This window comes from Peromyscus eremicus, chromosome 14, assembly GCF_949786415.1.
Source record: "Peromyscus eremicus chromosome 14, PerEre_H2_v1, whole genome shotgun sequence".
NCBI lineage: Eukaryota > Metazoa > Chordata > Mammalia > Rodentia > Cricetidae > Peromyscus > Peromyscus eremicus.
In genome coordinates, this window is record NC_081430.1 from 63,309,827 (window position 1) to 63,322,411 (window position 12,585).

Sequence of the window (12,585 nt, forward strand, 5' to 3'; positions counted from 1 at the left end):
GAGGATGAGTCTTTTTTCACTTTTCCTATCAGTTTTCCTTTTGTTGAGTTGCATACACGTTTAAAATTACTGTCTCCTTTTGACATCTTATTTCTGACTGTCCTATTAGGAAACATCTGTTTTCCATAATGCTTCACCAAGTCTACGTAGTTAGCTCTGAGGCCAGCCTGGTTCCCCTTAAGTTTCATATGTGCACAGGGTCCCTGTTTTCAGCCTTTACTGCTGACCTGTCTTTACAGTTAAGATGTTGTAAGTGTGCCACAGGGATAGTTCTATGAAACAGCTTAACAGTGTCTTTCCTTCATGGGGAGTGCTTACAGTTCATCTGATGTTAAAGCTACGGATGTGCTTGGTCTTTAGCATTTAAGACAGGGACTCACACTTTAGCTCATCCTGGCTTGGAACTCATGATAATCCCCTACCTCAGCCTCCACAGTGCTGAGATCACAAGCATGAGCTACCATGCCTAGCTTTTACTATTCCATTTTATCTTTTCTGTGGACTGGATCTTACTTGGTTTCTCTAGAGCAGCCATTCTCAACCTTCCTAATGCAGCAATTCTTTAATACAATTCCTCATGTTGTGGTGACCCCCAACCATAAAATTATTTTCATTGCTACTTCATAACTGCAGTTTTGCTGCTGTTATGAATTACAATGTAACTATCTGTGTTTTCCAAGGGTTGTTTGAATCCCCAAAGAGATCATGGTCCACATGTTGAGAACTGCTGCTTTAGACCGAAACACCAGCATTTTAAGACTGAGATTCTAATCTGGGCTGAGAAGAACTGGTTAAATTGACTTGACATAAAAGTATATTGTGTATAGATGATATCAAATTAAATAAAGGCCATTTGACAAAAGGCCTGCTAAGTGACATGTCCTTTATTTCCGTTTCACAGACTAAAATGTTCTTGTGCAAAACAACACTGCATTCGTAATTAACTGTAGTGAATAAAGCTTGTTCCTTTGAGTTTCTGGAATGCTTTGGTCAAATAGAAGAGAGTCTAAGTCAATGTGAACCAAACTGTCAGTCCAGGCTATTTATAATGTACTGATCTGAAACTTTCCTAGGTCTCTAATATAGAAGAACTGACCACACCACAGTGTCTTGCTGACCTTCCTCCATTTTCAAGGTGTTTAGTGGGAGTAATAATGAGGTCTTCGGATGTGGTCAGGTAATTGTCCTCTCTCTCTGATCTTGGTACAACTCTATTTGTATTTTTTCTCAGTGCCTTGTAATCTGTTACTTTTTATTCTCAGGTTTTCAAAGGTATTTTTACCCCCTGAGAAAAACATTCCATAGACTTTTTCTTCATTTTGTGAGTGATAGAAAATGCTTATGTTAAATTTTCATAAAGAGCCATTACTTTTTATAAACTGTTATATACATTTAAATAGTTTTTAGCTATATTTAACACAACTAAATTCTGTTAGACAAGAAAAAAATGTGTGTACAAAAATACTTATTACTGTATGTTCTAGTTTTCTTCTCTGTTGCTTTGATAAAACACTAACCAAAATCAACTTGAGGAGGAAAGGATTTACTTGGTTTTCAGGTTGTAGTCCATCATGGAGAAAAGCCAAGTCAGGGACTGAAAGCAGAGACCAAGTAGAAACAATGCTTACTGATTTGCTCTCCATGACTTGCTCATTTTGCTTTCTTATACAGCTCAGGACCATCTGCCCCAGGGTGGTGCCACCCACATTGGCATGGCCCTCCAACATCAATATTAATCAAGAAAATGTACCATAGTCATGCCCACAGGTCAATCTGATGGAGGTGTTTTCTCAATTAAGGTCCTGTCTTTCCAGATGATTCCAGTGTGTTGACAAAAACTTGATAGCAAAATTGACTCATTGTCAGCTTGACATACACACACACACACACACATCACTGTTAAACCATAACCTTTTCTTTCTTGTTTATCCCCAAGATTACATGTTAATATCACAATGTAAAACATGTTATAACTTTAAAAGTCCCAGTGTAACATCAAAAGTCCCATGGTACTTAAAAATTTCAACACTTTGAAAGTTCAATTTATTTGTTTAAAAAAAGTAATATTTTTTTAAACTGTGGGCTCCTGAAAAACAAAACAAAAAAAAAGCAAGTTATATGCTTTTGTTATTACAAGAAGGAAGAGGCAAGGCATAAAAGCAATAACACTTCAGCAAAACCAAAATCTGTCAGTGTAGCTCCAAATCTAGATTTACGGGCTCCAAAGAGCTTAGGCAACCCCACATACAGCTTGTCCACCCCTCCCCCAACTAGACCCTCAACTTCTGTGTGCTGATTCTATGGAAGTACTTTCTTGATTTCACCTCAGTGATGCTTGTCTCTTATTAATCATAGCAGATTCTTCAGCTCCAGCTAACCAGCATCATTTGTTCCAGTAACACAAAAGTTTTCATTTCTACAGATTCTGAATTCAAATTATTTCACATAAACAACTCTTAATTCCACCGTCCATTTATCACTACTGGGATTCTAGGGTTTGTAGTAATGCACAGGGGACTGAGGATACAAAGGGATTTGCTTCTCAGACTTTGAACACGTATGGCACTCTTTAGTGTGGATATGTCTCATGAATGCTTAATTGCATCATTCTGAGAGCTGTGGATTGCCTTTCAGCAGCCTATTAAATATCTCTTATGTGCATTGTACTGTAGAACGTAGCCACAATGTTTTTCAAAGGCCACAATATTCCTGATCTCTTTCTATGCATACCATCTGGTTTTAACATTTTACCTGCAACAACTGATATATATATATATATATATATATATATATATATATATATATATAAATTTATATATATAAAATACATGTAGGGAGGGCCTCAGGCAATTTCTCATGTTACCTGAAAAGTGGTGTTTATGATTGTGGGTAAACCTTGCCTTTGTTTATTTTTCTATAAGGTATTGGGATGTGGAATAATTTCAGATGTTTGCTGATTTCATAGGTCATTTTTGGATGAACTAAAGGCATGTGTAACCTCTGGTGATATTGAAGGCATTGTGTGCCTCACAGCTGTTCTGCATATTATTTTGATTATTAACAAAGGTTGGTTACATTTTCTCTCCATCTGGTGTTACTGATCGTGTCCTTGTTTGTTGCTCATGTTAGAGATGTTTGGGAATTTGGCCTGTTTCATCCTCTCCTCTGCTAGGACAGAAAAGGTTTCCCACAGCCTTTTCACCCTTGTTCCCTGGTGTTCTCTGAGTACAGTGCCATCCACTGGCCCTGTCTTTGCATGAGCTTACCTGTTCTGCATCGTAGCTCCATCTACCTTTCACTTTCACTGTTGGGCACATGTAAATACACTGTACTTCAGAATTGGATCCCTTCCTTCTTCCCTTTTCCTCTTTTTCCCTTCTTCCTTCCTTCCTTCCTTCTTTCCCCTTTCCTCTCCCTCTTGCCTTGTGCAGCATAGATAAGTGATCTATCACCGAACTGTATCACCAGCTCCCTTTTTAATTTTGAGACAGGGTCTGACTAACTTACCTAGGCTAGCCTTGAACTCATTCTGCAACCCAGTTGGATCTTGGGGTTTTCCTGCCTTAGCCTTGCTAGTTGCTGGGGTTACAGGTCTGGGCCACTAGGCCCACCTCAGAATTGAATTTCTATTGCTTTGCCCTGTGTTACTTATTGTTTAAAAATCTGGGTGAGCCCTGTAGCACAGGCCTGTAGGCCCAGCTACTCAGGAAGCTGAAGCAAGAGTAGTGCTCAAACTGAGGACTTTGGTCAACATTATCGAAATCCAGTACCAAAATTATTCCAAAGTTTATTTTTTAAACAGTATACATGTTGGCATTATGCCTCTTGAATACTTAACCTTTGAAAGTAGTGCTGAAAAATAATTGGCAGTACCTGTAAGATGCTCAGTGTGAAGTACAGTGGCATCCTTTCAGGCTGGGTATATTCACGTTTCCATATTTTCTGTTAAGTTCTACTGATGGTAAAATGTCTTTCAACTTTAGTACTTTGCAGGTAAAGATCGCTCCTATCCCATGAGCTAGGATGCCCACCACATCTGTGAAGATTTACAAAGCTTGAGTACCTTTCACTCACATGTTTAGGACAAGAATTCTTTCAGATTTGGGAGTTCATAGGTTTTGCACTATTTACATGAAACATACTGATTGAGAATCCCTAAATTTAAAATCTGAAATACTTTAAAATCTGAAACACGTAAGTGGGACAAAAAAGTTTTGAATTTTAGAATGTTGCAGATTACAGATTTTGGTGTTAGGGTGCTCAGTCAGTGATGCTTTTTAAAAGTTTTTAGGCCCCGTGTGGGCTCCATAAAAGGCTTGTCTGAGTGACTTCCCCTGATTTAGAGGCACAGAGCACATGTGTTCTGCAGAGCAAAGGACATGCCTCATTGAGGCGATGTAAGCATGGATGTGGGGTGCTGAGTACCTGCCAGTATGTAAGCAGTGGAAGAATCTGATTTGTGCTGGTTGTCACTCCTTCACACATAGCAGATCACTCTCACAGCATCTCTGTGGAAGGGATAATTGTCCTGCACTCAGCCAGGGTTAGCTCGGGAAAAACAAAACAACAAAGAACTGACCCCATGTACACAGCAGAGTATGTAGTGATGTTGAGAGCTTTTCTTTTTCCCTGCAATCTTCTTACAGGTAAACATAGAAGTGCAAAGCTGAAGGAGGCTGTAGAGACTGTGAACAGAAAGCTGAAGACATTTATGGAGATCACTTTGGAAGAGGATAGCCTTGAAAGGTAAATGTGAGACTTACTCCAGCTGAGTGCTGGGTATGTTTGGGATTGCTCTTTTATTCAGTTCGTTAGAGCCAGGTGATTAGAAGCCTACGGTGTAAGGATGGAGATTATGGTCATTTGAATGAGAGTGGCCCACATAGTTCATGTGTTTGAAAGCCTGGTCCCCAGTTGGTAGAACTGTTTTGGAAGGATTAGAAGGTGTGGCCTTGTTGGAGGAGGTGTGTCACTAGGGATGGGCTTTGGGGTTCCAAACCATTTCCAGTTAGCTCCCTCTTTGCCTGTGCTTGTGGATCATATGTAAGCTCCAGCTTCTGCTCCAGTGCTATGCCTGCTGCCATGGTCCCTACCATCGTGGACTCTAATCCTCTGGAACTGTGACCTCCAAATTAAATGCTTTGTTTTGTAAGTTGCCTTGGTAATGATGTTTTGTTGTGTCAGTAGAACAGTGACTAAAACAGCTGTTTCTGTTTGAGGTACAAATGCTTTTCAGAAACAAAAGAAAACCATCATTTGTGAAACTTTATTATAGAAAAGAAAGAACATTTACCCAAATTCACAATTTTCAAATGAGACATTGTTTTGGATAATTTGCTTCATTTGAAAGCCACAGGTATTTCCCAGGTATGAATGAAAGTCTGTCTTGTAGTGTTAAGGTTCATTCCTAGCCCTTAGTGTTATTATGGGGTGCCTACCAGAGAAGACCACTCAGACTCAGTCTATAGCCAATTGAAAGTCTTTATTCCAGCCGGCTGTTAATACACTCAGTTGTTTGGGACTCAAGTGTAGCACCAAGCATATAGAATAAGGTTTTTTTTTAAGGCAAAACCCACATCCTGGTATCTTCCTCCACAGCTTCAGGAGGAGGTTTTGTACAAGCAAGCAGTTTAACAGATGCTAAGATAAGCTGGTAGCTGGAAGAGGAGGTCCTGTACAAACAAGCAGTTTAACAGACCCTGAGATAAGTTAACTGAGGCATCTTGACCTTGGGTTCCTAGAATAGAGTTGTATAATTTTCCTCCTGGCTTCTTATCAAGGAGATCAAATTCTAGTTAAACCTAAAATGGCCTCAGCGAGAATACAAGATAGAGGAACCTCTGCACTGCCTTGCCTTGTCACAGTGAGATGCATTTTCTTTCTTCCTGGGAAATTTTTGGTTACTCAGACTGCTGTTGACAAGCGTGTTCCTAAGTTGTTTTCCTCTCTAGGACATCTTGGTAACCTGTGCTGTTTTTGCATGAAGTAAAGAGATCAATTGTTATAGGCACTTCACTAGGCAGTCTTAGTGTGAAGCAAATTATGCTGTATAGCTACATTCTCCTTTGCAGAGAGCCTTTCAAAATCTTGAATTGCTAATTTATGTATACACTTCTAGAGTGTTGCTTTTTTGTGGACTTGTTACATAGGCTTAAATACCAAATGCTTACTTGACTAGGATTTAGGTTTATAAATGATTTTGAGAATTGAGATATTATAGTAAATGAAAGGATTACTGAATACGTTTCTAACCCATTACTCTAATTTTTATTATTGTTAGTAAAATGGGTCTGTGTTAATATAATTGGTAACTATACATAAAAATGATAAAACAAAATTTAATTTTTTGAAATTGATTTCAGATTATCATTTTTATTTTGATGGTGCTAGGAATTGAACCCAGTGCTTCCCACATGATATATAGACTCTGCCACTGAGTTAAGTCTCCAGCTCATATTTAAAAATTTTAAAACATTTGTTTTATTTTCCCCAGTCGTCAGTTTTAGACACTGTATATGTGCTGTAACAGTTTGAACATGTATCACAAGCCAACACTTAGAGTGTGTAGCTAGAGTTTTCCTGCCTGGCCCACAGTCAGGACAAATCTCTCTCACCTGCCAGTCCCACAGCCGCTCAGACCCAACCAAGTAAACACAGAGACTTATATTGCTTACAAACTGTATGGCTGTGGCAGGCTTTTTGCTAACTGTTCTTATATCTTAAATTAATCCGTTTCTATAAATCTATACCTTGCCATGTGGCTCGTGGCTTACCGGCATCTTCACATGCTGCTTGTCATGGTGGCGGCTGGCAGTGTCTCTCCAGCCTTCCGCTTCCCAGAATTCTCCTCTCTCCTTGTCCCGCCTATACTTCCTGCCTGGCCACTGGCCGATCAGTGTTTTATTTATACAGAACGATATCCACAGCAAGAGTGCACTGGGGTAGAAGTGACACTACTTGGTATATCAGTCAAGTGAAGCAAGCCAAGCTGCCTTTGTATCTGGAACAGTGACTTTGAGCTGTGCTCACAGCTATACACTCTTAGCTGTGCAGCCTTGTTTTTGGATCTGTCCTTTCCAAGCACTTCTTCATTCATTTCTTTCTTTTTACATACTAAAATCATTTCTTCCTCAACAGAAGAATCCTCTGTGTTGAATACACACAGAACTAACTGTACCTGTGTGCAAGGCAGGATAGGCGTGCAGGACAGGTAGACTGAGTTCATTTGTAAAAAGCAGTGTGTGGAAAGCTGTTTCAGAGTTTTAGAAATGTGCCAAGCAGCTCTGTGTGTATGAGATGGCATTTCAGTGATGGGGATTACAGTTTAGGAAGTCCTTACTGCTCCTTGTACCATATGGCTTATTGCTTTTGTAAATTACAAATAACTGATAACTGTAAGGAATTTTTAAATATGAAAAACATTTCAAGAGTAATAGGATGGGGAAATTAAACATGAAAGTGATAGAATACATGTGACTTGAAAGCGGAAGAGAGGCTGAAGGAGAACGGCAGGAGAGAAGCAGGGGAAGAGGTGAGGAGGGAATTGGAGGAAGATCAACGTGAAAGTGCTGTAAATCGATGGTTAAATTCTTTATATAAGTGGTATAATAGAACTTGCATGTAACTTATGCATACCTCTTGTGAACTTTAAAAATCACCTTTAGGTTACTGATAATACAGTGAATTGGTGTTGTCTTTGCTAAGCACTACAGTATAACAACAAAAAGTCTGCATATGTTCAGTACAGACTGGGCTTTTTTTAAAAGGAATGTTTTAAGTCTGTTTTGTTCAGTTTATGGATGTGGATGGATAGATGCATGCATGCAGAGAGATGGTAGTATGAGATCTTTTAATGTTGAACAATTCCTGTAATGTTAGAATAATTTAGTGGGCTTAGTTTTTAAAACACTTAATTCTTAGGAAAACTGACATGAAGGTAGAGAGAGTTTCCGTATGTCCCCTGTCCCAGTATGTGCGTACAGTCTCTCACTGTTTATATCCTAAACCATAGCAGCACACTCGTTAACAGTGGATTACCATGCATTGACATATCATTATCACACAGAGCCCCTAGCTTATATTTGGTTTCACATTTGCTTTTGTATCTTTGGAGGGTGGTGTAAGATCTAGAGTCAGGAAGCCTGAGAACGTAGGGTTTGATACAGAAGGGATGAAGAATTGCCCTAGCTCCAGAAGAGAGTCAAGTGTACACCATATAGTGTGAGGACTTAACCTCTTTAGTTCACTGTTTAAGTGCTGATCTGTTCTAAATATAACCTCTTAGACACATGCAGAAATAGTGCTATGCCAGCTGTCTGAGCATCCCTTAACTCAATCAAATTGAAAAACAAAAAATTAACCTTTACCTCTGCTAAGGAATATCTCACCCATTTCCAAGTTTGAGGAGTTATGAATAAAGCTGCTGTTAATATGGTGCTGGCTAGGTTCTTGTAAATTTGCACAAGCTAGAATCATCTGAGAAAAGAGAACCTCAATTGAAAATGCCTCTGTAAGACTGCCCTGGCCTGTGGGGCATTTTCTTGATTGATAATTGATACAGGTAGTGCTACCCCTGGACAAGTGGTCCTGGGTATATAAGAAAACAAACTGAGCAAACTATGAGGAGCAAGCAGATAAGCAGCACTCCTCCATGGCCCCTCATCAGCTCCTACCTCCGGGTTCTTGCCTTGAGTTCCTTCTCTGACTTCCCTGGATGATAGACTATAAATTGTAAGGTGAAATAAACCTTTCTTCCCCAAGTTATTTCGGTCATGACGTTTGATCAAATATTCATGCCATTTTTTTTGTGTGCATGTAAATTTTTAACTTGAGTAAAGCCAAGAAGCAAGGTTATTGGATCTATGGTAAGGGTATATTTTGTAAGAAAACATCTGCCTGTCCTCCAGAGTGACTATATAGTTTTGCATCTCCACCACAGGGAATGGCAGTTCAGCCATTCCTCATCTTCACATGGTTTGGTTAGTTGTGTTCTGGGTTTTGGGCCATTTTATTAGGTGTATAGTGGCATCTTGTTGCTTTACTGTGCTTTCCTGAGTACTTTTTCATAAACTTATTGTTGTCTCTCTTCTTTACTAAATGTCTGTTAGATCTTTCCTTTCTTTTTAAAAATAATATTTTTATTAATTCTTTGAGAATTTTATTACAATCAAAATTTTGATCATATTCAAGCCCCTCACTGCCATCTTCCAGATCTACCCTCACCTTTTTACCCCTCCCCCCGACTTTGATCAGTGCCCCTTCTTCACCTTCATCCTTCTTCCTCTTCTCCTTTTTTATTAAAACCGTGGAGGCCAATTTGTGTTGCCCATCTATCTGCTCTGGGGAGTGGGGCCTGCCCTGGAGTGTGGCTCAGCATGGATTATTCCATTAAAGAATATTGACTCTCTCTCTCTTTTTTTCTTTAAGATTTATTTATTTATTATGTATACAGAAGAGGTGCCAGATCTCATTACAGATGGTTGTGAGCCACCATGTGGGTGCTGGGAATTGAACTCAGGCCCTCTGGAAGAGCAGTCGGTGCTGTTAACCTCTGAACCATCTCTCCAGCCCGAATATTGACTCTCTTTAGCACCTACCAAATGTCAATAGCTCCTCAGCTACTGGAGGGATTTCTTGCCTGCTTCCTGCCTGCTCCATTTTGGGATTTTTGTCTGGTTTGAGCTTGCACTTGTTTGTGCATGCTGTCACAATTACTGTGAGTTTTATGGATAACTGCTTTGTTGTGTCTGGAAAATACTGTTTCCTTGAAGTTATCCACCATCTCCACTTCTTACAGTCTTTCTTCCCCTTCTTCTCTGATGCTCCCTGAGCCTGAGGGAGAAGGGCTGTAATAGGTATTTTCCATTTAGTGCTAAACACTCCACAGTCTCTTATTGTCTGCTTACTCACCAGTTGAAGGTCTGTTAATTGCCATCCACTGGAAGAAGAAGCTTCTCTGATGTGGGTTGACAGATGTACTGATCTATGGGTGTTGCAATAAATCATTAGAAATTGTTATATCACTGTGTTCTTTTAGCAGAATAATAGAAGTATTAGTTTTTTCCATAGGGCCTGTGACCTGTCTAGCCACAGGTTCTCAGACCCATTGACAATACCAAGTATTGGTTCCATCTTAGGATGTGGTCCTTAGATCCAAACAAACAAACAAACAAACAAAAAAAGACTGTTACTCCCAACATCCATGCCGCCATTGCACCAGTGGGGATACTTGTCAGGCCAGTCCTTATTGTGGCTCTTGGATAAGCTGGATAAGATTGATGTTACTTTTTCCTTTACTGGCATGCATAGCACCTTCTAGCACTATGAAAGCTAGTCAGCAGGAATGAAGTTTCCATGTGAGTACCAGTTTGGTTTCTCCATGTTGTATGACTCAAGTATATGGTATTTTCATAAAGAGAGTCTTAAGGTCAAGTTGTGGAGGCTAATCAAACCACCTGCCTGTTATCTTTGGGAATTATGGGGCCCCACCAGCTGAAAAAGAGGTAACCCATTCTTAGTACTGAGATTGTTATTTACTAGCCTCTTGTGTCTTGTTAGGGTAATGACCCCCCATTATAAGGTAATTCCTTTTAAAATATATGCATCTGTATGTATTTTAGGAAGATTCCCTAGTAGGCTTCCATGTGACTTTTTCAAAAAGCCTTTAGTGTTACTTATACCCTACCCACATTCACTCTTACTGGGCCTTCCCATTCCCCAACTCATTTAATCTTTCCTGTTTCTTTATTCCCTTATCCCACTTTATGTAACTGTATATCTCACTTGAAAGATGTCCTCCTTCCTCATTTCCTAACCTCAGTAGGCATTCCAAATGAAACACACACACATCAAACCTAACATCCACAAATGAACATCTCTTTGGGTCTGAGTTACCTCACTAGGATGATCAATTCCAGTTTCATCCATTTACCTATTAATTTCATTTTTTAAGAGCTGAATAATAATTCTATTGTGGAAATGTACCACATTTTTATTGCCCATTTATCAGTTGATTGACATCTAGACTATTTCCATCTCTTGGCTATGTGCATTGAGCAGCAGTGAACATGGAAGAGCAAATATCTCTGTAGTATGATATAAAGTCCTTTGGGTATATGCCCAAGAGTTGTATAGCTTGATTATGTGATAAATTTATTTCCAGCTTTTTAAGGACCCCCCCCCCACACTGGTTTCCATAGTGATTATACCAGTTTACAATCCCACCACCAGCAGAAAGTGTTCCTAGTTCCCTACAGCCATGCCAGTGTCTGCTGTCTTTTTTTACTTTTTTATTTTTTATATTTCTTCACTTGGCCATTCTGATTGGGATAAGATAAAATCCCAAAATATTTTTAATATGCATTTCCCTGTTGAATGTTAGAAATTAAAAGAAAAAAAAACATTTCTCAGCTGTCTGTATTTCATCTCTGTTTAGTTCCATGTTCCATTTTTAAATTGTATTTATTTTCTTAATTTTTTTTTATTTCTTCATGTATTCCAAAGACTAACCCTCTGTCAGATGTATAGCTAGTAAATATTTTTTCCCATTCTGTAGGCTACCTCTTCAGTTGAATATTGGTGTCCTTGGCTGTATAGAAGCTTTTCAGTTTCATGCGGTCCCATTTATCAGTTGTTGATCTTAGTGCCTGAGCTACTGGGGTCCTGTCCAGAAAACTGCTTTCCAATAGTATAAGTTCAAGTGTGTATTCTCTGTTTTCCCCTCTCTCACAGTCAGGCTATCAGGTTTTATGCTGAGGTCCTTAATCCATTTGGAGTTGAGCTTTGTGCAGGGTGAGAGATGAGGATGTCGTTTCATTCTTCTGTACACAGCTATCCAGTTTGGACACCACCATTTGTTGAAGACATTGTCTTTTCTCCAGCGTGTATTTTTGGCCTCTTTGTCAAAATTTAGGTGCCTGTAGGTTTGTGGATTCATATCTGGATCCTCCGTTTTATTTTGTTGATCAGTATATCTGTTTTTATGCCGGTATCATAATGTTTTTATTATTGTAGCTCTGCAGTATAATTTAAAATCAGGGATGTTGATAGCTCCAGTAACTCTTTTGTTGTTTAACTTGTTTTGGCTATCCTGTGTCTTTTGTGTTTACATGTGAAATTTAAGATTTTTTCCTCCAATTTTCACAACATTGGTCATATCAGTTCATGAACATAGGAGGTATTTTTGTCTTCTGTGTTTTCTTCAGTGGCTTCAGTGTCTTGGAATTTTTATTACACAAGTCTTTCATGTCCTTAGATTTATTCCACAGTATTTTTGAGGCTATTGTGAAGAGATTTGTTTTCGTTTTCTTTCTTGGTGTGTTTGCTGTTGGTATATAGGAAGGCTAATGATTTTGTGTGTCAATTTTGTACCCACTACTAAGCTGAATGTATTTATCAGCTGTGGGAGTCTTATGATGTGCTTTTTAGTGTCTTTTATATATGGGACCATATTTGCAAAAAACAATATTTTGACTTCTTCCTTTCCTATTTGTATCCCCTCTATCTCCATCACTTGTCTCATGGTTCTAGCTAAGATTTCAAGCACTGTACTAAACAAGAATGGAGAGTGAACATCCTTGTCTTGTT

General features: G+C 39.0%; 1 protein-coding gene across 1 annotated transcript in view; it reads left to right on the forward strand.

Annotated features, from left to right (window-relative positions):
• Ncapg2 (non-SMC condensin II complex subunit G2) overlaps positions 1-12,585 on the forward strand; it is a 74,022-nt gene that overhangs the window by 45,236 nt on the left and 16,201 nt on the right. Inside the window, exons 25-27 of the mRNA XM_059279224.1 lie at positions 1,074-1,177; positions 2,966-3,066; positions 4,647-4,746. Of these exons, the coding sequence (XP_059135207.1) occupies positions 1,074-1,177; positions 2,966-3,066; positions 4,647-4,746 (305 nt within the window). The remainder of the gene's footprint in view (positions 1-1,073; positions 1,178-2,965; positions 3,067-4,646; positions 4,747-12,585) is intronic.